The 27,747-nt window shown below is 32.8% G+C and overlaps 2 protein-coding genes and 1 long non-coding RNA gene across 6 annotated transcripts; all 3 read right to left on the bottom strand.

Moving 5' to 3' along the window:
- Positions 1–558: 558 nt before the first annotated feature.
- Positions 559–4,794, bottom strand: LOC113710474 (lysM domain-containing GPI-anchored protein 2-like). Of its 2 annotated transcripts, none has more exons than XM_027233506.2 (5): positions 4,548–4,794; positions 3,741–4,450; positions 1,934–2,054; positions 1,624–1,817; positions 559–922 (listed from the first exon to the last, which is right to left on the bottom strand). In XM_027233506.2, exons 2-5 carry the CDS (start codon positions 4,417–4,419, stop codon positions 819–821), a joined length of 1,098 nt encoding a protein of 365 aa, XP_027089307.1. In that variant the 5' UTR covers positions 4,420–4,450; positions 4,548–4,794; the 3' UTR covers positions 559–818. The 2 variants fall into 2 exon arrangements, with proteins under 2 accessions (XP_027089307.1, XP_027089306.1); XM_027233505.2 differs by having other exon boundaries at positions 3,741–4,445.
- Positions 4,795–8,551: 3,757 nt separating this feature from the next.
- On the bottom strand, positions 8,552–13,206 carry LOC113709343 (uncharacterized). The gene is made up of 3 exons (XR_011821339.1): positions 11,755–13,206; positions 11,432–11,493; positions 8,552–8,991 (listed from the first exon to the last, which is right to left on the bottom strand). It is a non-coding gene; the product is annotated as an uncharacterized lncRNA (long non-coding RNA).
- A 2,651-nt stretch (positions 13,207–15,857) lies between these two features.
- On the bottom strand, positions 15,858–21,705 carry LOC113710751 (glycerol-3-phosphate acyltransferase 9). Of its 3 annotated transcripts, none has more exons than XM_027233874.2 (13): positions 21,563–21,705; positions 21,319–21,485; positions 21,121–21,178; positions 20,920–21,038; positions 19,193–19,292; positions 18,754–18,849; positions 18,547–18,643; positions 17,574–17,661; positions 17,399–17,495; positions 16,899–16,984; positions 16,574–16,693; positions 16,341–16,439; positions 15,858–16,172 (listed from the first exon to the last, which is right to left on the bottom strand). In XM_027233874.2, exons 2-13 carry the CDS (start codon positions 21,423–21,425, stop codon positions 16,124–16,126), a joined length of 1,116 nt encoding a protein of 371 aa, XP_027089675.1. In that variant the 5' UTR covers positions 21,426–21,485; positions 21,563–21,705; the 3' UTR covers positions 15,858–16,123. The 3 variants fall into 3 exon arrangements, with proteins under 3 accessions (XP_027089675.1, XP_071921666.1, XP_027089676.1); XM_072065565.1 differs by having other exon boundaries at positions 20,965–21,038; XM_027233875.2 differs by having other exon boundaries at positions 21,319–21,482; positions 21,563–21,703.
- Positions 21,706–27,747: the final 6,042 nt, after the last annotated feature.

Below are 27,747 nucleotides of genomic sequence, written 5' to 3'. Positions count from 1 at the left end.
AAAATGAGACTACAAAAGCACTTCACCTCCTAAGACACAAAAACATTTCTCTTATATGCTAAGTTTGTATATTTAAGGCTTTCACTTTCTTTTTCCAATGAAATCCAGCATATATATACTAAAGAGCACACTAACAATTGATTATTTTCAAAACAAAAAAAAAGGGCAAAGAAAAGAAGCTTATAAGCAAAAATTTGTTAGAGAAAAAAAACACATAACTGACATGAAATTGCGTAATTGTAAAAAATAGGTAACTAACTTTGAATCGTTTAATTGTAAGGAAATAGAATACAAATACAAATGTTGTCTCAAAATTTTTGAAACTAACTCATGATTAACTATTTATACAAAAAAAAACATATAATTTCTTCACTTTTATAAATTGGAGAATGGGTATCTTAATTTTTTATTATAATTTTTTTTACTTGCTTAAAAGTAAAAATTTGACAAAAGAAAACTACTTTCCAATAAGAAAAAAGAAGGGAGAAAAAAGAAAAAGGAAAAATATCACACTAGAGGGACATTTTTGTCTTTCAAATAGTTAAATGACACAAAATATAAAGTGGAGGGACATTTTAAGAGTATTGAATTGTATTGTGGCAAATGGCAACAACAAAGAATCACAGTCCTCGACTTTTTATTATAAAGTAGAATGAGGAGGATCAAATGCTTTCCACCGTGACCGACCCACCCCACCTTATCAAATCATATCATCTACCTCCCTACAATAACATTTATTAGTAGTATTCCTCCCATGGAATCAATTACATTTCCGCATGGATCGTGTACAAGTGTATAATTTTCTTCTTTGCTCACTGCTAAATCCAGACACAAAGTACCAACACCTGGACAAGAACAAACAACCACAGGTTCCTCTTCCAACTGCCTTGCATGCTCATCGCTGAAGAGTTATTATCAGATGCTGTTGCAGTTACAAAAAGAGAAAAAAAAATCAATACTGGGTCAGATATAAAGACAATATTTCGAGATGTAGAATGGCATCTTCCGAGCATGTACCATATATATACAGGACAATCGTGCCAGATGCCTTTTTTTAAAATCAAACCGATTGAACTTGTAAGAAGGTCGAGTATGATATAGATAAACTCACACAAATATTCCTGTCATCAATTCTTTATAAACACTTTAGCGTCATTTATAGCCAAGTAATCCTAGACAAGTTGTTTCAGTTCTACTAGTTAACATTTTCTTGCAATGACAGCATGTGGAAGCAGGCATAGTTCCAGCCAGAAAGCAATTATTGTTACCCTGTTTCTTCTTTTAAATTTTCATACTGATCCAATGAGGCAAGAGGGCAGAATCAACAAGTAATTGCACAGTTGATCACCAGTTATACCCTCAAATAACAAAAGCTATGTCAACAAAGGAAGCAATGCCCTTACATCACAGATCACAACCACTGAGAGAAGGCCAGTTGTAAGAGATTACTACAAAACACATCAACAACTATGAACACAAAACAGTCTGCCTGCCTTGATAGTCTCCACCCCACCCCACCCCACCCCCAACAAAAAAAAACACTAAAAAACCCGCTTCATATATTAGCAAGTCGTTTCTAAATAGGAATTAGCATTTCACAGCAAACATGGTAATTGCACTCACCGGGGCAAGTTGAGTCCAAGGCTGTGGTTGTGGAAATGGTACGGTTGTTGTAGTAACCAGCATAGGCACAGGTCGAGCGACTGCAACTTGAAGATGTTGTATTGCCAAGGTACAGATTGTCTGTACCTTGACACTGCATGCTAGGGCAGGAAGACCAAACGGATGATTTAGTTTGGGATGGCTCGCAGTTTAACCTGTCCATACATGGGCAAAAAACTAGTAATAATACTACACGAGAGAATATTAAGATTCTTAGAGGTGACGAAATTTTTGACAGAGACGGAGAGAGGAAGAATGCGGATCAACTTACGTCCAGTTGTTAGCAGCATCACAGTTACACTTTACACAATTGGTAGCAGTCAAGGTATAAGTTCCATTAGGAACAAGTAAAGGATAGTCCAGCGACGTATTGCTTACCATAGAGGCACAGGCTGCAAAGAAGCAAACCAAAAGATGTTTGTCACTACTAGGAAAGAGCTAACTAAGGACCCTAGTTTAGCTGCAGGTGACAGGCACCATTACTCCAAAGAAAAAAAAAACCATGCTTGTGAAGGGAACTTTATAAGTGCAATACTAACATTTGTCCTGTTGTTTTTGTTGGACAACTAGGAAAGATTAAATCTTGGAAAATAAAAAAAAAGCCCACAAGACGCCACTATTGGGGATATATGGATTTTGACTTCGGTAGATTCAATGGCACACAAAAGAGCACTGGATAGGACGTGGGTAAAGAAAACCCTTTCTAAATAAGCATCTTACTGGAAAATCACTTGGAATGAGAAATTAAATAATCAACACACAATAAGAATACCTGAGCTACCATTATAGATTAGTATCACGGAATTAGCAAACGGTGTATATTTATTTTGGCTCACTTCTTGGACTTAGTTTTAAGCAGGCAATCTGGGATATAACCAAGTACAATGAAGCTCCAAAAAATCGCTTCCAAGTAGAAATCGGTTCGAAGGCCAAAGTGAACTATAGCAGTAGGCCAGAGGAGCATCTGCCAGGACTCGTGGTCACAGTCCACACTGAGAAATTATCAAGGAAGACAATTTCAAAGTAGGATTCGCCAACCAGACCAGCGGCAGCTTAATTGAGGAGTAGACAAAGGGAGGGGACACAAAGCCAAAGTTGTCAGGCGCCACCCATCATCTAAGCTAAGAGCATCCACAATGCTATTACACTCTGTGGAGTGTAATCCACATGCCACGTCAGCATTCCACTTTCTCCTCTTTTATTACACTTTCACTCACAATGGATTACACTCCACAAGGTGTAATAGCATGGGTCCACAATTAATCAAATATTTATTTTAATAATGCATAACTCATATCCCATAAATAAATAAAGTAATTTTTAAAACTAATTTTGTTATTTTTAAAAAATAAAGTACTAACTTTCGTTAAATTTTGTACATTTTGAATTTTTTTATTTTCTAAAAATGATATTATTAATTTTTAAGTTTGAATAATATATCTTTTTCTATGTTTCAAAAATAATATATTGTTATTTTTTAAAAAATAATTATGTAGGAAATTAAACAAATATTTGATACTTCAAATGCGAAGATATCATAATAATCCATACTTAATTAATAATTCGGAATGTAATTAGTTGAACTCCGTAACATAATATTACATAAGTTAAATCAAATAAAATACAAATAATAACAAAATGAATACTAGTTGCCATAGGAAGAAAATTCAATGGATTACACGCATCACCTGTGTGATGCGTGTAATATCGGAGCCGTGTCATGGAGGGGTGTAATGGCTCCCCATTACACCCCCATTGGAGCTGCCCTAAACTAGTAGTACTACTGGTAAACTTCTTTTACTTCAATTTCTTCAGTTCAACCCATCATCGACAACCTCATCAGTAAATACATACATAAAAAGTAGTAATACTGGCAGTAATGAAGTAATTAGAAAAAACTGAGGACTTTTACAGACTCTTTTAGTTTGACTTAGCTGCAATGGTGGGTAGTCCTCTATCCTATCACAGTCGGAATGGCAGTTGTAATTCGCTCAGTCTTCGGTTCTTCTCTTTTCTTTTCTTAATTTAAAAAGAAGACAAGAAGAGAAAGGAGGGAAAAATAAACAGAAAGGTGATACCTTTAAGAGGAACATCGAGAATAGCGCCGGCTTTGAGGTCATTAGGACTGGCCAGTCCGTTGAGGCGCAACAGAACATCGGCGGTGGTATTGTACTGCTGGGCAATTCCGTCGACGCTGCTCCTAGCTGGGACCGCATAGCCGTAGTGAACCACCATTTGGCCGTCCACTTGGTCACAACTGCAGGGCAGTGGGATCCACAACTTCTGGCCCACATAAATCAAGTTGGCATTCGAGATGTTATTGGCAGCCTGGATTTGCTGGAAAGTGGCCAACCCAGAGAAGACCTCAGCCGCTATGTGGTAGAGGCCGTCGTTGGGGACCACCGTGTAGATGGGGAGCTTGTTGGACTTGCCGGTGGCCCCCTTGGTGCAGATACAGGGGAAAGGAATCTTGACAGTCTGGTTGGCCGGGAAAGTTCGTTGGGGAGGGGTGGATAGCGGGAGGTTATTGGCGCCCAGGATGGAGGTGAGGTTCTTGACGTTGAAGAGAGTCTGGATGCGGGAGAGGGTGGTGGAGTTGGGGAGCACGTAATCAACCAGGGCGTCACAAGTGCCGCTGGAGTTGCATTGAAAGGGCTCAGCTGCGGCGGACGAGAAAATCACGAATAGTACTCCTACTGAACAAACTAAACTTAAACCCCGCAGAAGCGCCCCTGCTCTGCTGCTACGGTAATCCATTTCTCTTATTCTCGAGAAGGTAGAAACTAAACTAAAACAAGAGATAAGATATTCAGAGCTTTCTTGGGCCGATTCTTTTTTTCAAAAAAATCAATAAATCAATGGGAATGGAAAACCGGGTGCCTGACCAATTGTGGAAAGCTGCTGCTGGAAGACTTTGACAAGAGTTGTTGTGGTTCCACTTCCACAACGACGAGGAGGAGGAGGAGGAAGGACAGAGACGGGAGTGCGGAAGCTTGGATTCGGAATTTGGAGGAAATGGGGTTACTTCAAATCAAATTCGAAGATTGATGAGCAGCCGCAATAGCAGAAGCACTAAGCCAGCAGTGCGGTAGACAGAGTTGGAGTTGATAATAAAACCAATAAATGCGGGTCCCCCGTCGGTGTACACTAACTTAACCGCAGCTGAGAAATTGGACTGGGGAATTGGAACCGGAGTCCCCTGTCCACGCGCTAAATAAACCGCAACTGAGAAATTGGACCGGAGAATTGGAAGTGGACCCTGGATTTTTTTTTTTTTTTTTATTTATAATTTTTTGGGATAATTTCACAAACCTCCCCTAAGGTTTATAAAAATTTCAGACAGTACCCTCCAAGTTTAAAAAATTACACATACCTCCCCTCATTGTCTAAAATGACAAAAATAACCTTCATCCAATGTTGAATTTAAAGTCTCCATGAAGAGAACTAATGTATTGTAAATTAAATTTAGTAAATCCTTTTGAAAAAAGTGAAAAATGAAAAAAGAAGAACAAGAGTGATAAACTTATATCTTATCATAGACACCCACAAAACCTAAACCCAATCTTACTCCATATAGTGGTGATTTTAGAGTAAATAAAAATGTTAGTTTCCTCCACACATAGATTCTTATTGAATTAGTTTTGTTGGCCAAGTAGGTATCAACATTTTTTTAGCGAATAGGAAAAATTTACTAAAGAACTTTATAAAAATGTGTGAGTAATGTTTTGAATTTAACGTTACTAAGGAGTTTTGTTTTTCTGGAGGATAATCATCTAAGGGCGTTTTAGGATTTTCAATGGGGAATTTTTGCTTACATCAGCAAAGTGACCTTCAAAGTATTTTCTAAGGGAGGTTTCTGTAATTATTTAAACCTAAGGGGTACTATCTGTAATTATCATATACCTCAAGGAAGGTTTGTAAAATTATCCCTAATTTTTTTATATACTATTAGTATGTAATTTTTTTTTTACACTAACAGTTTTAAATTATGTTACATGATCTGATGTCAAATTTAAATTTCAAATTAAATCATGCATATATGATGTATATTCAAAGAATTAATATTTTATATACTGACAATATATATACTTTCATTATTGGATACATAACACATAATTTGAATTTGAATTTAAAACTCAAATTTTTTACATGCGTCGTGCATCTAACAATAATAATATATACATTATCAGTATATATAAGATTTACCCATATATTCAAAACTATCCGTTTGGATTAGCTGTTTTTGGGATTGTTTTTCAAAAACAGCACTGTAGCATTTCGTTTTTCAAATATAAGTCCGTTTGGATTAGTTGTTTTTGGGGTTATTTTTCAAAAATTATATAAAAAACTTTTACTGAAGATGTTTTATGGATTATTTTTAGATGTATTTTTAAAACATATTTTCGAGTATTTTTATAATGTATAATTTTTATATTTTTATAACAATATACAATTATACATTTATAAATATTTATAAATAAGTATATTTATAAAAAAATATATAAATGTATTATATTATATATAATACATAATATAAATATATTTATAAATGTATAAATTATAAATGAATATTATATAAATGTATAAATTATAATTTTTATATTTTTATATTTTTATATTTATATACATTTATGCATTTATAATACATTTATAAATATTTATAAATAAATATATTTATACTTTTATAAATAATTATATTTATATTTTTATAAATAAATATATTCATATATTTATATATAAATAGATTATATTATATATAATACATAATATAAATATATTTATAAATGTTTAAATGTATATTACTATAAATATATAAATTAAAAATGAATATTATATAAATGTATATTATAATTTATAATTTTTATGTTTTTATATTTATATACATTTATGCATTTATAATACAATTATAAATATTTATAAATAAATATATTTATATATTATTATAAATAAGTAAGTGTATTATATTTATAAATAAATTTATATATTATATATAAATAAATAAGTGTATTATATTTATTTATTATATATTATATTTATAAATAAATATATAAGTGTATTATAAGTGTATTATATTATATATAATACATAATATAAATATATTTATAATACACAATATAAATATATTTATAAATGTATAAATGTATATTATTATAAATATGTATAAATTATAAATTAATATTCTTTAAATGTATATTATAATTTATAATTTTTATGTTTTTATATTTATATACATTTATGCATTTATAATACAATTATAAATATTTATAAATAAATATATTTATATATTATGTATAAATAAATAAGTGTATTATATTTATAAATAAATTTATATACTATATATAAATAAATAAGTTTATTATATTTATTTATTATATATTATATATAAATAAATATATAAATGTATTAGAAGTGTATTATATTATATATAATACATAATATAAATATATTTATAAATGTATATTATTATAAATGTGTATAAAATATAAATGAATATTATATAAATGTATAAATTAATATATTATAAATATATATTAATATTATGTATAAATGTATTAATGTAATAAATATAAATGTATAAATTTATTAATATTATGTATAAATATATAATTAATATTATGTATATTAATATAAATGTATAAATGTATTATATTATATATAATACATAATATAAATGTATATTATAATTTATAACTTTTATGTTTTTATATTTATATACATTTATGCATTTATAATACAATTATACATATTTATAAATAAATATATTTATATATTATGTATAAATAAATAAGTGTATTATATTTATAAATAAATTTATATATTATATATAAATAAATAAGTATATTATATTTATTTATTATATATTATATTTATAAATAAATATATAAATGTATTATAAGTTTATTATATTATATATAATGCATAATATAAATATATTTATAAATGTTTATTATTATAAATGTGTATAAATTATAAATGAATATTATATAAATGTATAAATTAATATATAATAAATATATATTAATATTATGTATTAATGTATTAATGTAATACACATAAATGTATAAATGTATAATATTATATATAATACATAATATAAATGTATATTATAAATATACATATATATATATTATGTTTAAATGTACATTTATATAAATGTTCAATATATATAATATATATTATGTATATATTAAATATATATAATATATAACATTTATATAAATGTATAATAACATATTTATAATATATATAATATATAATATATAATATTTATATAAATATATATAAATATATTTTATATATAATAAAATATTTATAATATGTATAAATAAATATATTTAAATTAATATAATATATATATATCCTATACATAATTGAAATATACAAATTGAAATAAACATATTAAATATGTATTTGGAGTTATTTTTGATATATTGTTTGGATATGGTGTTTTTGGAGTTGTTTTTGAAATACACATTTACTGTAGCATTTGGATTGTGAAAAACAGTTTTTCAAAAACAGGCCCAAAAACAAGAATCCAAACGGATGTAATAAAAATGACTAAGTGAATCACACCTGACTTTTATTCTCCCCAGTACAAAGAGGAAAACCTATTAATTGATATCGTGCGACGACTTTGACTTGTTACTACATAAAGAATAAACTAGGAGGATTCACCGCGCTTATGCGCGGTGGATAAATGCCCAATTATACCCACTTATTTTACAAATTATTATAAATGTGAATGATAAACAAAATATTCAGAGTTGTGTTCTTAAAAGTACATAATTAGTTTTAAATTGTAAAAAATATAAAGTCCAAAAGATGAAAATTATAATACAATACATTTAAAAGATATAATAGGAGATGAGAAAGACGTGATAAGGACATATACCATTGTAACATATCTGCATTACTTAAAATAATTCCAAACTCATTCTTAAACATATTCCTGTCTTTTGAGTTTTGAGGAAAGCAACCTCGGAATTTCTGTACACTTTTGCAGCCAGAGCAGTTTTACAACATTATGGGATAAGGCCAATCAAAAGGAAAAAAAAATCCTACAAGAAGCACCAAGGATACATATCGTAAAGGAACCTTTTTATTTATTTATTTTGGTGCATTGGAAGAGGTCACAACCTCTTAAATAAAAACAAAATGATGATATACAACTCCTAACAAATCCACTTCTAACAAATCTTGCACCTCTCGGGAACTTATAACCTGGATGGATCATATGCTGCATTTGACCAACCAATCTACACATTGATTGCTCTCCCTCCAAATATGGCTCAGCTAGTAGTCCCAACTTCTTTGTTTCAACTCTCGAATCTGAATATAACCACAATTTACAAAAATCACAAAGACATACAACCACAATTTTTTCCCTCTGTTCTCTCTGACTAAAGGTATTATAACTACAATTTTCTTCTTCTACAAGAAACATAAATTAATAAAGCTAATACTAAACAGTAGCAATTAAAAAGCTGTAAATATAGCAAGTAGGACAAATATGCTAGGAACCAGAATCGTTTTCTTAGACTCAGGACCTCTTGAAATTAAGACAAATATAGCAAAGGCCAGCCTCATTTCATCAGATTCTATAACAACCAATTTAACAAATTTAACATTTTCTTTTCAGCTTTGCTCCAAATGTTTACTTTGCAACCCCACAGACACAAAATATTTTTTTTCTATTTTTCCAACTTGAGGAAAAATGCTCAGAGAAAACAGAAGATTGAAAAATAACAGATAGAAACATGAAATAAACAAATAAACAGGGTAAAGAAAATACAGGAAAAAAAAGTAGTTAAGCAAAGCAAACAAAAGCAAGAATTATAAGAGATGAGGGAAAACCGCGGAAGACCCTGTACAAAGTGGTTTATGAAGAGAATGAAAGCAAAGTTCCAATTTTTGGGCTTGCAATATCACAAAAAAATAAACAGATTATATAGCCCAAAAATATCTTTTAAAGGAAAAAATCATAAAAGCACTTTCTCAAATTTGTTAAATGCATTCTGATCCTTTTTAGTTGCAGGAAAAATATTAAGATTCCAATATGGCAAAAACCCCAAAAAAATTAGGCATAAGATGGAAATAGAAAAGCTAAATTTTTATTTTTTAAAAACATAACCAAATAGAATGCACGTTATTAAAGGGGAAAATTTTACAGAATCTGATGTTGGAAGAAATTTCCAATTGTTTACACCTGCAACATATATATACAAATTAATACACAAAAATTAGACTACCAAACCCCACAAAAAGTCCAAAAGGCTAGAGAAGTGCTGAAAAAGAAGAAGAAATTACAATGCAAAAAAATCTTGTGTCGTGCACAACATCTGTTCACAGCTATTTTACATGACTCGATTAGGCTGAAAATCCATGTTTTTCTTTTAATCTGCTTATTTTTCTTCTCATCTTCTACTTTTGATTAGGAGAAAGAATTAAAAAAACCTACAATAAAAAAAGCATAGCAAACTTTACCATGATAGCTAGATTATTAACCTTCCACGTCATCGTTTTGCTATTTTAACTTCGTTATCTTTTGTTCTAACTCCTAAGTAACTTTTTATTTCTGATTTTTTTTCTTCAACATATGTGGCAGCAAACCTGACTAAACTTCTCAATCAAGTGTTAGAACACGCTTGAACACAATCACAGGCATAGAAGTAGAAGATAAAGACAAACAAATCACTGAGCTTTCCCCTTAATGCTTGCTAATTCTCCCCCTTCAGTTAGAAAATTACACAAAGAACTTGCATGCATATCCAATAATAAAACAAAATGTTTCCATAGTTTACAATCAATGCCAAAGTAATGCAATAGTTTCATTAGAAATGATTTGACCTTTTTTATTTGATAAAAACTCAAGACTATGATTCTTTGTGAGCCTTAGCTCATTTTATTCTTAAGCAGATTTATTTTGTTATAGCTATGTCACCTTAAGTTGAATCACAATTTTCATTCTCAAGGTGAATTGAGAAAAATCTTTTGCAAATTAAAAGAAAGTCGCCACCAGAAAAAATAACAGTACCTAACCATCTAAAGTGCAAATGAATGAAACTCTTTTATTACCAGAAGTACTAAAAGCATATTTAAGAAAATAATAGAAGACAAAATCCTTAAATCCAAACAACACTTCTGCCTCATAGAAAGAGAAAATTCCACCATTCATTTCACAAGCACAAAATGAGATATATCATTAATTTTTTGAAGTCAAGCATCCCATGAAATTATCATCAAAAGTCAATCCCCTCTAGGCTGTAAACAATTCCAGTCAACAACTTACATATTGGAAGGTTTACAAATTGAAAGAAACCTATCACAGACAAAAAATCTCACTTCTAGTTTTTAAAAAGGGATTAAAGATTAAAAAAAATAAAGCAAGATTTGCCCTAGTGGAATGAACCACTGATTATTTGCAAGCATCAAATGCAAAGCATTATTTATTGTCTTCATTCAAATGAATTCATTGAAATTAACAGATATGCAACTTGGCAAACTAAAATCGAACACCCAATTATTAGCAAATACATGAATGTCAATGGTTTTAATAATCAGTGCACAAGTTGAGACTTGAAAATTTAGAAGAAGTAGAGTCCTATTTCGTATCACTTGGAACATATTTAACATAATACCAAAAGCATATAATTAAATACAAATTCCTGATAATACATAGTTGCAGTAGACAAACAAAACACATACATGTTGTAAAAGGCTCACAATTTCTTGATAACTATTAAAGAACAAAAAGTATGACAGAAAGTACCTTAACTAACTGCCGAATGTTAGATAACAAATCATAATGTTTGTCAGCTCAGTATAGAGAACCTGACAATACATATTGAATTAGGTAAATTGGGAAAAAGAGATTAAAAAAAGGTAAAATCATCTATTGAATGTATGTGATAAATGAGGTGGAAAGAAAAGGCCATCTTAAAAGGCAATAATACATATTAGTGTATAACACAAATATTTGCTAGGGATATTCAACAAAATAAAGATCAGTTAAAAAAAAGGATTAAACTTGGTTGTCCTCTTCATTGGACAAAAATATTGAAACTCTTTTAAAACACAATATAGTAGAAGTACCTTGGAAAAAGAAGTTCGCTATGAAAAAAATATCTAGTTTCTCTAAGATATTTTTAATCATCACTATGAAAAATTTCACAATATGGCAGGGGTTTCGCCACAATTTTTAATCATCCTCCATGAACCTCTGTCATAGAAAGAAAGAGGGAGAGATCAGCTTATACAAATTAAAAAAGGGAAACAAACCAGAGCAAAAAACTTGTAGACTAAAAAGTTGTGGACACATAGGTCATTTTTCTTCCCTTCCATCCTCACTCTATAAAATAGCAAACTGATCTAAGAGTATAAACCAAGAAAAAAAGAAGGGAAAAATCACAGATAAATATACGCAAAGAAAAAAAGCAATCAGTGCATCAAAATGATCCTTTTTCTTAAATGATTTCTTTAACCTTGTAAATGAAAACATGAAATCAGATCCTCTAAGCACTATGCCATTTGGGAGAAGGAAAAAGTAATCAGATGCAAAAATAGGGGAGAGAGATTGAGAGAAACTTGGCTGAGAAAGAAAAGGGGAGCTCTCTATGACGAATGATTCCAGACTCCTCGAGCCCGTGGCCAAAAGCAAGAAATTCAGGAGAGAACTTTAGCAAGCAAAAACATTTCTCCGGAGGATAATCACACAGATCGGGCAACCAAACTATGGAAAATAAAGGCCTAAACAAAAGAACAGGAGAAATACTCCCACCTTATCACCTCATGTGTACTGATGCTGGAGATGGAAAAAAGGAAGCCCACCATAAGCTCATGTGCAGAAGAATTAGTAAGCATTACCGGCCAAATGATGACACAGAGAATACTATAAAATAGAGGAAGCTACCTTGAGAAATTTTAGAGGCTTTATCACATGACAATCTCCACTTTTTCTTTTTGTAGAACTACAATAGAAGAAGAGATAACAGAAGCATATATAGCTTCTCCTTTTTTATTAGCAAGTGAAGACCATGAGAACAGGAAGAGGAAATTCATGGATAGAGGAGCAAAGTCTTTCGGTTGAAAATCAAGAGAGTGGGTTAGAGGGGACAATTTTTTTTCCCAATTTTAGCTACTATATAACAAATGAATGGTTTCAATATTCTATCAAACATTTGATAAATAAAATATGATTGTATCATTACAGCACTTTAGAACAGAAAAAAAAGTAAACTTGTATCATTACTTGTATCATTACAAGGAAAAAAAAGTAACCCTACGCACAAAAAAACACAAAAAGGACATACCCATGAAATACACAAATGAGTCCAACATCTAGTGAGGATTTATAAATTTTCAATATAAAAGGCTCAAGGAAACATGTCAGAAAACTAAACTTTCCAAGACACAACTAAGCGGATAAACTGTTCATGATAACCAAAATTGAAACTTACATCTAATAGGTTATAAAAACAAATATATAAACGAAAAAAATCCAAAGCAGAGTATAAACTGTAATCACGTATAAGCGAATAGAAGAAGGCTCACTCAAAATATTCACCAATATTATGCAAAACAGGCTGGGAATAATGTTGATCCATACTACCACATTAGCAGTTTTTTGAGAGAATCCGAATTTTTGGACCTGCAACATCACCAAAATATACAAATTATACAATCAAACATGGGTAAAAAACTTTTTAAATCCGCCAAAAAGAACTTAATCAAATTTTTTAAATGCATTTTGACGTGTCTTTGGTCACGGGAAAAAGGATGGAAATAAGGGAAAAGTAAGGGGAGGATACAGCAAAAATAAGTCTTTTTTTAAGAAAATAACCATATAGAACTTACCATTAAAAAAGGGGAAAAAACTTGGAAAAAAGAATGAGAATGGTGGAGGTAATCTGCAATTTTCGTAATTGTGACATCAAAACATCACAAAAGGGAAAAAAGGGAAATTAAAAAAGAAGGGAAAAAAACACAAAAGGCTAGAGAAGCTTTGGAAAAAGAAGGAAAAAGAGATTTTGAATTGAAGCAAAAAATCCCAACCATATCTTTGATTTTGTTGCTATTGATTAGAGAAAACGAAGGACAAGAGAGGAAAAGGGACTTGAAAAGGGTGAAAAAACTTACAAAATAGCATGAGGATGATGGAGAAATCTCCAAATTTCATACCTGCAACATCGCAACATCACAAAACAAAAAAAAAAAAATTAGACATCTAAACCCGCAAAAAGGGAAAAAAAAACAAAAGATTAGAAAAGCTCTGGAAAAGAGGAGGAAGAGATTTTGAAACAAAAAATTACCAACCATATCTTGGATTTTTGCTGTTGTCGATCGGAAAAATGCAAGATGAGGGAGGGAAAATGGCATCCTTAGTGATAAAGAATAGGAACAACAAGAGATGAAGAGGGCTTTCTGGGCGAGAGAGACGGCCATTGAAAGAAGGAGAGGAGGAAAGGCATTCTTCTGAGTTGTGACGTCTCTCTTTCTTGAGCCCAGTGCCTGAAAGCAAAAAAAATTTAGTAAATGGTAGAAGATAGATAAGTCACGTGCACACCACCGGAGAGTCTTGACAAATCTTGCCTCTTTGTCATTTGGTTGATGTTATAAAAGAAGAAAAACACACGCACACACATAGTTTTGGACGAACACTCTCCAGCCAATAACGATTGGCCACATCAGCAAAATAACCAACACTTTTGAGCCATGGCATTCGCCCTTTTATACATATGTTAATAAGTAAATAATAAATAATAATACAGTGCTCCTACTGGGGAAATGTCATATACCAGCAGCCAGTCTGATTGTCATAACTCATGAAGACTCGGGAAGCAACTACCTGTCAGAAATCTTTTTTTTTTTTTTTTATCGCTCTGGAATCTTGAGAAAGCTGGACCAGCAGGCACAAAAAATTCTGAGGTACACCGGACACTTCGATAGCGGAAAGCTAAAAGCCCCGTGAGGAGTTAAACAAATAGAGAAGCACTACTCCTATTTATTAAGATGATGGATCTCATTTCTACTTTTTTACCAAGCAAGTTAAAACTTTTGTGGTAATAAACTAACCCGAATCCCGTGAGAACCCCAAAAGCCGGTATCCCTTGAGGTCTCACAGGGAACTAATATACTACCCCAATCCCCCTAACAACCCCGATGTGGGACTGAACCCCCAAACAGGGATCTCATTTCTACTTGAAGTAGCAGAATTTGAAACATTATTTGGAATAATTATTGTAGCATTTTTTTTGATAATGTGATGTATATGAAATAAAAAAAATTAAAAATATAAAAAAGTGGATTGAAAATGTGTTTATGATGTAAGCAAAATATTATTAGAAAAAATTTGATATCCAAACAAATCCAGTACTGTGATTTGGTGTGAATTTAGCGAGTTAAAAGTGAAATATAAGTTGGTGTATAAACTACTATGACTTCATCAATCTAAGGTGAGAATCGTAAAATTTTTTGCAAGCATAATCACAAGGCATCTGACCATAATTTTTTAGAGTGAAAAAAATCCAAATAAAATATTGTTTGGTGTATTCATTACTTTAGTGATGTTTGGATTGTGATTTTCCGTCGAAAAATTACATCATTTTCCGTGATCACATTTTTCTATTACCTTTTTTCCTCACATACATCAAATCGCTACAGTAATTTTTCCATAAAAAATCATGAAAAATGCAATCCAAACAGGTATGATATCAACAACAGCTCTTTTCGTTAATTAATTACAACAATTAATTAGTGCTCTAATTACTTAATTGTCATATGTTGGTTTCTAATAAGATATAATAATATCTTAGGATATATGAGTCATTTGTTCCCAAGTGAGGTAAGCAAATAGACCAACAATTCTATTAGGAAAGGTCAATGTCATTTTGCAAATCTCAAGGAAGGCCAATAAAATTGCCAAAAACCTTGTAAGTGGTTTACGAAATTACCCCTTCTTCTTTCTTACTTTCAAGCGTTTCTTGCACAACTCCTCCTGGTTCTTCCTTGGTCAGTTAAAAGTCTGCTTATTAATCCTTCATCATCCCAGTTTTCGACTACAAATACTCTGCGCTTTGGTCAGCACGTCAACATTAAACGACTCCGGAGACAATAATGTTAATAGAAAAACGACCGCCCTTATAACCAAAACATTCATGCGCCTGCCTGACCACTACCTCCGCCGTGCAATATCAACGTACAAAATTTATCCTTTATAACAAGCAACTACATGTGTCAGGCAAAACCAATCTTCTCCCTTCCAGCCCCAAACTGTATGGATTCAACTAAATCATAAACATGCATCAGAAGCCAGAAGTCACAGCACTTTGCTTAATGCACGTCATCCAAATAAATAATTCCAATTAAATACAAAAATTAAAATGAACTTCATATCAACATTTGACCTCTGATTCCTGCCAGTCTAATTACGCATGCCCAAAAAAAACCGTGTCGGATCATATTCCTATCTCTCCTCAAGGCGGCGCAAAACTGATTCTGCAAAGCTCTGTTGCCTGCAATTGACAGAATACATGAGAATGATCAGAGAAGAAAAAACTTGTGCCAAAAATGAACAACTTGACTCGTAAAGATCAACTCAAGAATTTTGTGCACCATCTCCTTAGCCGGGGCGGTTCTGGAGACGGTAATTTAAGAAAGCAATTAAACAACTGAGAACTTACTTTCGCTCACGATGCTTAGGGCTAGGACGAGAATATTTCAAGTATCCATCCCATGGGACCTTTTTAAGGCCCGCTCGAACAGAAATAATGTCCCTCACCCTGCCAATGGAAATTAAGCCTGTTTTATCAAGAGGATTTCTCCGAGAAAGAAGTATTATATGGCTCCAGTGAAATCCAACAGCACACAAACCGCCAATATTATTTAAGCATCACAATTCAGGAAAGCCATCTACCTTTCTGCAAATTCAATTGGTGTTTCTCCAGGTTTCAGATTTTGGGGCTCCAGGTACCACACATCACAAACAACAGCCCATGATGTCATAAGCTGCAACAGATGCATTGTGAAGGATTGCCTAACAACAAGAAACATGTCATTGAAGTAAGCCATATTGGTTTTCTTTTTACTAACGGGGAGATGTGAACAATTTAATCACATGACCACTGCTTAATCATCTAAAGATGCGTGCTTTACAGATAGCATTGCAACAGGAGAGCAGAATCTCATTCAACATCAATAATATGGAAAATCCAAGTTGAGACAGGATAAAGATATCTTACTTTCTACTATTCCAAAAGGCGTCGACAAATATTTTGTTGTACTTAATTGCGATTGGGCAAACAGTGCAACCAAGTTCAAAAGCACCCTAACCATCACAAAAAAGATTACGTAAGTTGTGACCTAGTTAACCACAAGAACTTCCTCAAATGTGGTTAAGATTCACCAAATAACAGGAAAAAGGAGGGCGAATGCAGGAACAGGAGTTTGAAACCCTGCAGGGGAAAACAGAGAAAAGTACAAGTTCCAAGCTTTTGCAGAACTGAAATCATCGCTAAGCTGAACATAGAAGCAGGACCCAACAGCTTGCACAACCCCCACCCCAAATAAAAATAAAAACAAAAAATAAAAATAAAAAACTGTTTAATAACTGACAATAGAGAATTTAAACTTTGACCACAGTTGTAAACAGGATTAATGACAGAAAGGAAAAAGTATGCTGTGAGCAGTTTCCAATTTTCAATATCTTCAGTAGATTTAGCTAGTGTTAGACAACAATTACCTTCTTGAACATAACTGTGTAATGATTATTTACACATGTTCCTTCAGGAAATATAAGAAGAGGATTGTTGTCTGGCCCCTCAACATGCTCTCTTAGCCTGAAAATAGAGAATTGAAACTACAATACTCAATCCGAAAAGAAAAGGAAGCAGAGTAGGCTGTTCAGTAATACATACTTTCTTGCTACGATTTCACGGTCCTTAGCCTCTGAACGGTTGAACCAGATGCATCCAACACTTTCTAAAATAGTGCTTTGCAATAACCCTACAAATATGTCATATATTGTAAAATTAATTGATACCACCCGACCCCAGATATTGGAGAACAACATACATTTAGTTTCTCTGATTTTGCCCCTCAGTAATCTTTCACTGTTGCAAAGCATTACCTTTATAACACTACATATTACAAGCAAATTCAAACTAACAAGTTTCTGGAACCAAAAGATAGCATGTACTGAAGAAAAAGAAGGTAAATCTCTGTTCTCCAATTTTAAATCAGCTACTGTTTCCAGGCCTATCAGTTTAAATATGTTTGAAGATGGAGAAAATTTGCTTGTAAGCAAACAAAGCAGATTGTAATAGAGAACAGCACATAGCAAGCCAACCCATGATGTCCAGAAATGACCTGAATCAGGACACTGGCAAAATTGTTTGTCATCTATTTTTTTGACCAGTTAAGGGACGCAAAAACACGTTACTGTTTGCTCCAGTTCTGATACGTGCTACTACATTTCTCTCTCACCAAAGGCGAAACACAGGTAAACTCCAAAGCCAACAACGATAATGCTACAAGTACAAACAGTTTTGACCTCCAATATGTGCAACGAACTAGCGCACAGCATTCTTACTCAAGACATCAATTCCAAACTCTGCATTCATTTCAAAAATTATACATAACTGCATATTGTTCAACTCAATGATTACCTGAAATTTCTAGATGGGGTGAATCATGAAAGACTTAAAAAAACAAAAATCTTTATTTTACAAAATCAGGATCCCTGAACATGAAATTGGGGGTTATCGTAAGTTACCAAAAAGACCTCTCTATTTTTAATGGGCAGTCATGTTCCATGTAGGGGAGATAAAATTCAGAGCTAAGAGTTCCAACAACAGTGTGAAGTACAAAAAACCAATAACAGACACTTACCAACCCACCCTGGATGCTTCTGCATAATTACAGCAAATGCAGTCATCTGTTCCAGAATAATGAAATCAATCATTGATGTATGATTTGCTACAAATACCTGTTTCAACCATTTAAAGTGCAAATTCTGTTAGGAAAAAAGGTTTCATTTGGACTAGAAGCAGAAAGTGCTCTGATGCATCTAAAAAATCAACACCAAATTCAGCATACTTGCTTAGGCCGGATGCTAGGACGTGGACCATGATATTTGACAACCCCAGTCCATGATGCCACAAAGAAACTGCAAATCAACTCCACAAGACACCTCTTGGAAAATTTTAGGGAAAAAAGAAAAAAAATCAGAGCCGTACATCAAATATTACTATCTATCTTCTGCTACAAGAGCAAACAAAGTGGAGACTTGCGTGCTATCATCTGATTGTTGCTAATAAAACTATTATATTCAAATTTCCTAAGTTTACAGGTGCTACGCTGACACTTTAAAGCAAATTAACCAATTCAAGTGAGCCTTGCAGAATTTCCAAATCCTACAGTAATAGTGACGGAATAGAATGACTACAATACTAAACTGTTGTTCACAATTACCAGACTCTATGTAACAGATAGAAAGTTTGCACGAAAAGAGCAAAAGAGTATACAGTAATTCTACCTCCAATTTTTTTCTCAACTTGTCATGCCCTTTCAATAGCAAATGCACTGGAATATAGCATGAGAGAAATATTATCCATCCTACTGTCAACACGATAACCCTGTGATGAGATTTCGAAGCATTAAGAGATAGCAGAACATTAACGATATTTACAAACTAACTCTTTTGCAAAATCCCCAACCCTAAGCACTGGAAAATCATCAGTTCCAACAGCTACATAATAATGAAGTTCATTAAAATGGTATCGAAATAGCAACCTACGGAAAAACCCCTAATAGTTTCAAATCATACATTATGGGCCCTCGTGGTTTAAACTAATATCAAATAGCAATAGAAATCGTTAAAAGTAACGGAAGTAGATGAAATAACACAATCATCCTAATATACATATAAGCAAAAAATCCCTTTAACAACCGCCCTGGTTAAGCAAATTAAGGAAAAATCCCCTATGGTTAAATCAACTTGCAGAAAAGCCCTCTGTGGTTACCAATTGCTACCACCACTCCTACTGCCATCCTCCCTTCCATCACCACCCCACTCCCTCTTCTTCCTTCTCTCCCTTCCTCCCCTCTCTTGCTCAGTGGTGGAGTCAGGACCTTAGGGTCATAGGGGTCAACTTTCGACATCACACCAAATATAATCATAGTAAATTTACAATAAAAAAAAGCTTATTTTAAACACACTCTTTCCATTAGACTTTGACATATATGTTATGCTATAATATAGTGGTAATTTAGCAACGTCAAAAGAATTTTTTTTTGGATTTATATCAATAACAAACCTTAATTAGATATAACACTTTTGTGAAGCATAAGTATTAAGAATTCTTAATTTATTAAGGGAAGCCAATGTAATTAAGAATGACACATCAAAAATTTTAGAGGGAACAGTATAGAATATTGAGGGGGAAAGTTGAGAAGAATAAAAAGTTTAAAACCACGAAGTGTATGTTTTAAAACTATAGGGGATTTTTTTTTTGCAGGTCCGCTTAACCCCAAGAGGCTTTTTGGCATTTTATCCCCAAAAGAGTACAATAGGTATATCAGCTGAAAACTTATTTGTTTTCAATACAAATACTCGCAAAAGAGGCACGTGTATCTCAAACCCATTAATTCAGACAATTTCCATCACTTTTTCAAATTAGTTCAAACTACAAGGTACCGAAATATATGTTTTGAAACTATAGCAGTTTTTCTATGGGTTCGCTTAACCACAAGGGGCTTTTCTGTATTTTAACCCCAAAAAAAAAAAGCCTTCAAAGTATCACCGGAATTGCAGCAGACCCTGTTTGATAGATAGACCAAAAGCAAAGAATGAAATAATTTTCTCACATACATATACGTGCATTTCTCTCTCAAACTTAAGGAGGTCAAGTATAAATTGGCGAAAACATGATGAAAGCCATACCTAGTATTACAAACATGATGAAACTAGTTGTATATGCAAGTTGGTATGGCTCCGACTTATCAACTACTACAGCACGTACTTAAACAATTAATTCTGCACACTTGATTAAATCCACAGCCGATAAGCCTATACAAAGTATGCCAACCACTGAACAAGCAACAGTAAATCTTCAAACTTAGTATAGCATTGCAAAGCAAGGGGTAGATCTTTTATAAGTTCCCAGTCCCAGTGTTGATCTATATGCAGAATCCACGTTTATCCCTGTTTTTGGTATGATAAGGAAGAGGCAGAGAAGCCCAAAACTAGTAGTAAAAACTAACCTTAATGGAAAAAGAACTAAGTATCTGACAAGGACACCCACGCACCACAAAGGAAAGAGATATATATTCCAGTTCCATGGTTCTGAAGGAATCGACTTGAAACATCGTGTGAAGGAGTCCTGTGATATATTATTCGGATTAAAATCAATCATATCCACTTTCTCTACTTATGTTGAAAAAAAGGTGGAGAAAGGCGTTTACATCAACAATGGCACCAGCCGCCTCAGTGAGGGTAGGGGAAATGTCGAGCAAATCACGCCTACAAAAAAAAAAAAAGATAGGCACAGTCGAGTTTAGAAATCTATAGACCGAAACCCTTACCTAGCTAGCCCAAAGTTGATTTTTGTATAATTATATAATATATATTTAAGAGAGAAATAAGCAGCAGCAGTAAGGTACAGGCGAAGTTTGCCGTGAGGTTCCTGGATGGATCCAGAGGGCAGATAGTCCTCGATATTTGGTCGATCCAAATCCAATTCCGAGCTCGAAGCTTTCATTTTACTCATCTCTTCTCCTTCTTCTTCTTCTTCTTCTCCTCCTCCTCCTTCTTCTTAATTGCCAAACTGCTATAAAATTGCTGGTGGTGTTGGATTAAAATCAATCAATCAATCAGTAGATTATTATTCGGATAGGAAGCATATACCACTCTTTTGTTCTTGGTTTGGGGTCTTTCTTCTCCTTCGTTCAATTGCATGTCTGCGGCCGCTGAATGCCAAGTGCTGGCTGAGCCTGAGAGAGAGAGAAATAGGGGCTCATATTGATTCCCCCCACCCGCAGGCAGGTCACTGCTCTCACGCAATTCAAAGCGTTGAAGCCACGTGTCATCCGATGAATAGTCAAACCTGAGTACCTACTATACTTTGGGTTCATCACACTTTTGCCCCCTTGAACTTGGGTACTCACATTTTACTACCCGGAAACTTGAAAATATACCGGCATTCTGGCGCGTGCATGCATTATTTAAAGGTTTACAATCGCAAGAAATATTAAGTGTGTTTGGATTGTTAAATTATCTCAAATAATATTTCGCTCGCATTATAAATATATTTTTTAATTTATTTAATTATTTTTTTATTTTACATACATTACATCACAAAAAATGTTATAGTAATTATTTTAAATAATACTCTATCCAAACATATTCATTACCATCTACGGGGCATATACCTAAAGGTTTACATGTACGCATAGACAGAGTATCATCGTGCATCATTGGGTTAAGGACTGCAAACTAGTAGACCTTTTCCTCAGGGTAGTTATCCAATTTGTTGAATATTGTGGGGACTCAAAATTGCAACCGATTGGGGGACGGGCGAATTAGGCAGGAAATAACTTGTATAGGCTACATAAATTTTCCTTGTTCGGTTGTGAAACAGTCAACGTACCAGCAGATCTGTGATATTGGACCCACAAAAGTAGTGGCACAAGATGCGACAAATTACTGGATTAAACAAGATGAGATTGGGTGGCTTGTAACAGCAGGATAGGACCCATTGAAGAACTGATTTAGCTTATATCAGGTGGAAAACGCCCCTTGCATGCATTGCGTACCTGAGCGCCCTCATACCAGCCGTGCGTGCGGCTTCACAGAGAGACAGACTGGCCAACTCAGCAGGTGACCAAAACAAGACTAGCTTAGGCCATGTTGCAAGTAACATCAACTCGATCTTGTTCGACAACCAGCTCCACCCACAGACTAAGGATCAGGGGCAGGAGTGCAATCGTTTATGAAGGTTATGTACATTTTTCACGCGGCGTAACTCTATTTGTACGTAGTGTAATTTATTTTCAACAACGTGTAATTTTAGAATAAATTTTTGTGGGCCCCACACATGATGTTAAAAACGAGGTATAAGATGAGATATGGACCTTACAATTTTTTTTGGCCAAATCTTGGCCGTGAACTGTCAGAAACTGCAATCGTTCCTGCCCCTCTTCTTACGGACTAATCTACTATAACAAGAAGTCAACTACTACTACATTGGTGTGTGTGTGTGTTTTTTCCAACAATGATAATATTTGTATAATCTAATCTATCCTAATAGGCCTAAAGAGGCCACGGGTGCTCTTGCAAGTGCCTATCTTAAAACAAAATGATGTGTCTCTCTATATAGTGTCTCTTTTTTTTTTCTCAAGGTAAAAATTTTCTGGATGTTTAGTTTGTTCGTTCCTGCTTTTCCTGTTTGAAAAATTATTTCCGAGTTGAATTTGTGTATATATGTCTCTGTACAAGTAGCAGGAATCAATTCGACTAGCTTAATTATACTTGAGATATTAAAATTTTAATTTGCTAATTTCCAAAAAACAACTCAACTCTTCCCTTTCTCCTTTTTTTTTTAAAAATTTTAAGTGAGGAAGGCACATGAGATCCTCAGCTCCTCATCAAGCATCTAGGCCTGTCAATCGGGTCATATGAGTCGGGTTTTCATAAATTTAGATTCATCTAATTTAATTTGTAATATTTTCGGATTTTGGACCGTGAGTTTCGGATTAATAAATATAATTATCATACTTAACTCACAAAATATTCGGATTTTGAGTCTTATTCGGATTTAGTTCAAATTTACTTATTACTCCTCAATTTTCTGAATATAATTACTATACTATTGGATTGTAAAACTAATTTAACATTCACAGGACTATAACATTAAAACTAAACATGAACAAATAATAGGCCTTAAAAAGTACATAAACCAATAATTTTTTAACAATATTTATACCTAATTTGTTCAAATACATGAAAAATAGTAACAAAACATGTGATCATAAGTCAATACATCTTCAAAGGTTAGAACTTCTTTATAACTTTGTGATTTGAATCAAAACATATTTGATGATTTGTATTTCTAAACCAAAAAGAAATCAACCAATATTATGTCAATACAAAAACTTACTTAACCAATGAGAAAAGTTAAAGTTTTAGTTATGCATTACCAATATTGGCTCTCAAGAAAGTTAGTACAAAAGTCTTCAAATATGTGTTTTTGTGTTTTGTAATTTGTGTATATTTAATAATTAATAATATATTTGGATATATAATTATATATAATATCAAAATATATATATTATATATATATCATTATATATATATGCAATTTAAGAGCCGAGCCTATATCGGGTTTTAGACTAATGAGACCAAAACTCGACTCATATTTAATTCGGACATAATTGTTAGGCTCAAGTTCAAACCGACTTACTAAAGGGTCGGGCTCATCGGACTTTTTTCGGGCCGAACGAGCCGAATTTGGGTTAGCCCGACCTCAAAGATAGTCCTACAAGCACGCTATCCAATCTCGTCATTGTACTTCTGTCACTTTGCTTATGAGAAATAAATAGTGAAAATCTGAACTTTTAGACGAGTCCTTTTGATTCAATATACTTTTCATTTTATCTAATGTTTGAAAGCCACAAGCAAAAATGTTGTGGGAAAAAAAAGCATGTGAATAAGGCAACGTGGCAATAGTACATTGATGAGGCTGAGTAGGGAGCTTTATCCCACACCCAATGTGTGTGCAATCAAAAAATACACAATATTTATAATCATGTAGTTTAAATAAAATTTTTATTACCGAGGCAATCTTTAATCTTTTCAATATTTTTCATAAAATAATTTTTATATTGGTAGTTATAATATTTAGAGGTAATTATGTTAAAAACATATATTTAAATAGTTAAAAGTAAAAATAGTCATGGATAGTTATAGACAGTTAAAATAAAAATAGTTTTTTATAAGGATAAAAAATGATATTCATGAAGTGATGATAAATTTTAACCTCAATATTAATCCCAAATCCCTTTCTCAGGCTTTATATATAGTATAGATGTATGATACCTTTGCTAAATTAACTTATGTGTTAACCAGATCTCCACTTCATCAAATGCCTTTGACACCCAAGTTACAAAATTATGGATAATTTAAAAAGTTTTTCTTGAGATGTCTAACAATTTCACCTAACTCTTCTATAACTTCAATAATTACACATACACCTCTTATTTTCATGTACTCAATAACAAATAACCTAATTTGCTTATGTTAGTCAAAGATATTAGATGGACATCCCAATATATCATGATGGAAAAAAAAGTAACACACTTTTATGCTCCTCTTTGCCTCCAATCAAAACCACTACAAATACAAGTGGAAAAAAAAAGAAAAAAAAAATAACAAAGAACTCTTTTACATGCTCTTCTTTCCGTACTACGGGAGTTACAATCGCCATCGACTACTCTTCTATGTTACTAGTATTATAACTCCCAAAAAAAACTACAAAAAAGATGTTTTAGCAACCCAAAATTCGTAGGCTACCCAAAAAAAAGTTCTTAGAGAGATGCACCTACCACTATTGCTATTACATCCATTTGTATATTGCTTACTGTCTTAAATCCATTGTTAATGCATCCACCAGATCTAATTTTTTCTATTGGCATTTTTTTCTAACTTTTTAGATGGCCAAGAAATTTTTTGAATTAGAAAATCTTTAGTGATGGTTGGATAAGAAGTGGGATAAAATAAGGGAGAAGAATGAAGGTAAGAGAGTAGATGAGATAATAGATGTTTTTGCATTTAAAATAGTACATGCTATTTTTCCACGTAATATAGAGAGAAATTGAAGATGGTTTCAGGTAATCGAATATATAGGGGAGGTGGATGTAAATTTTTGAAATTGATGGGATTAAGTGGCATACATCCTAAGGTGAAAGTATATACATTATCAATGTGTATATGATTAATTTATATATACACATATATAAGTTGGATGTCATTGTTTAACATATTTCATCCTTTTAGGAGCTGATTAAACTGAGATTACCATTATTATACTTACTCGGGGAGGTGTTGACCAAATGTTTGTTGATCGGTTGCGTGGATCTAATCTGTGATCAATTAAAGACCAAGTGGATTGTCACCTGGAGGCATCACATCTGTGTTGTGACTTGTGACTTGTGTGTTAATAACACAAGCCTAACACATATATCAGGAATAACTCTCCTAAGATTTCTCTTAATATCGTACAACTTCCGTCTTAATATATATTAGGAATAACTCTCATAAGATTTCTCTTAATATCACTTAACACTGTTAAAATTTTAAAAACATCACTTACCTCCCTTACTTTTATTATTTGCATAAATTTTTTTTACAAAAATCCTAATTACCCTTTTGCTCATTTTGCTAAATAAAAATGCTTCTAAATCGCTTTGGTTACTCAAAAAAAAACTATCATCTGAAAAACAATCTATATTAGTACCACTACATTATTAAAATCTCTAGTATACCCCTGGATGTAGACTTTGTACGTGTTTAAGTTGATAAAATTATTGTATAATGGTGGTATAAATTTGGGGCAGGGGTAATTAGAGTGCATGTGAAAATGGTGAAGTTTACAACTGCTAGTTCTTTTTTTCTGAAATGATAGGAATTGTATTGATAAATTCATAACTTTACACTTGTAGAATAACGACTCCAAGAGGCTATACAAAAGTGTTAAACACATTGAGGATTGTTCCATTCCCCATCACCATAAATGGCTACTACATAAGTACAAACAGATTTACTTATATTGTCATATACTATATCTCAAAAAATAAGCATTTTTGAAACAAAGAGCTTAAATTGTTGATGGCATCTATCGAAGTTGCCAGCCTAATATCTTTGATTTTCCTGGACATCAACGATGATAGAAGCTGCTTTTAGGGGATATGGACCTTAAGTTCTATCCAATTCTTTCCTCTAACCTTGATCAAAGCTACTCTTACTGTCTCAGCTAAATTCAATATTGGTATGCCTGTGCTTTTGTCCCTCATAGCCCAAACTGTCTTAACTTGTCCCATGTGATTATTTGCCACCATGCCCCTTCCCAACCATTTGGTGTCCTTATCCTTATGGACAGCTATCTACAGATTAATTCCACTTGCCTCATCTACCTGAGCAGCTTCCACAGTGCCTCTGCAAGTTTCAAAATTGCTCATTAGCTCTTATATTTTCTTTGCCATCACTTGTTCCTGCCAATCTTTTTGAGTCTGAGCAATCTTCATAGGGTGTTTTTGCTTTGATTTGTATTGCCATTCGTTCCTTACTTTCCATATTTGCCAAAGTATATTCGTTGTTAGCTCAAGGTGGCTCTAACCTTCAGGTCTTTTTTCTGCTTCCATTACTGTGTTCACCAGTAGGAAAAATTACCGAAATGTGCTGAAGCCCCATCCCAATGAATTGGTGCCATCTTGCATACATCTTTAGCTCTCCTGCAGTTTAGGAGCATTTGCTCTACTGTTTCCACTTGTTGACCACATCCTTTGCAAGATCACCTTTTCCTGTCCTTTTATAGACCTGATTGTTCACTGGCAGAATTCCATTGATGCATTTTCACAAAATATGTTTCAGTTTTCTTTTATGTTAACTTCCATAACTTCTTCTAGATCTTGCTATAATTACTTTCCACACTCATTTCCACATGAACTTCTCTTTTGCTTATGCTTTTTAACCTCCAATCGTACAAAAGTTTATATCTCGACTTAACAGTGTATTGACCTGTCTTACTATGTATCCAGTAGTTACTATCCTCTCTCCCTGATGAGCTAATAGAAATCTGCAAGATTTTTTCGGCATCTTTTTTGTTGAAAGTTGTAAAAGTTAGTTGTCTCTTCCATCTGAAACCACTTCTAAAATCCTCTACCTTAGACAGCTCACAATTGGAAGGTTTATCGGTTGACAGTTTACCCTCCTAGTTTCCGGGTATCCAGCCATCATTCTATATACTTATGCTTCTTCCATTTCCTATCTTTCTTCTTACGTTCTCTTGCACCAGGTTTCTTGAATCCATTAGACTT

This window comes from Coffea arabica, chromosome 9e (genome assembly GCF_036785885.1).
Source record: "Coffea arabica cultivar ET-39 chromosome 9e, Coffea Arabica ET-39 HiFi, whole genome shotgun sequence".
In the NCBI taxonomy this organism is placed as follows: Eukaryota; Viridiplantae; Streptophyta; class Magnoliopsida; order Gentianales; family Rubiaceae; genus Coffea; species Coffea arabica.
The sequence above is the reverse complement of the archived record's forward strand: the minus strand, read 5'-3'. Positions and strand labels throughout refer to the sequence as shown.

Bases quoted from the DNA above. Each gene is read 5' to 3' on its own strand.
- LOC113710474 (XM_027233506.2), bottom strand. From the start codon at position 4,419: ATGGATTACCGTAGCAGCAGAGCAGGGGCGCTTCTGCGGGGTTTAAGT. The intron at 2,055-3,740 runs GTATCACCTTTC...GCTTCTTTGCAG, and splicing joins TCTCGATGTTCCTCTTAAAG to CCTGTGCCTCTATGGTAAGC. The intron at 923-1,623 runs GTGAGTGCAATT...TAACTGCAACAG, and splicing joins CTTGGACTCAACTTGCCCCG to CATCTGATAATAACTCTTCA.
- LOC113710751 (XM_027233874.2), bottom strand. From the start codon at position 21,425: ATGAGTAAAATGAAAGCTTCGAGCTCGGAATTGGATTTGGATCGACCA. The intron at 17,496-17,573 runs GTATGTATTACT...CTCTATTTTCAG, and splicing joins CGTGAAATCGTAGCAAGAAA to GCTAAGAGAGCATGTTGAGG. The intron at 16,440-16,573 runs GTAGATGGCTTT...TTCCATTGGCAG, and splicing joins CCAATTGAATTTGCAGAAAG to GGTGAGGGACATTATTTCTG.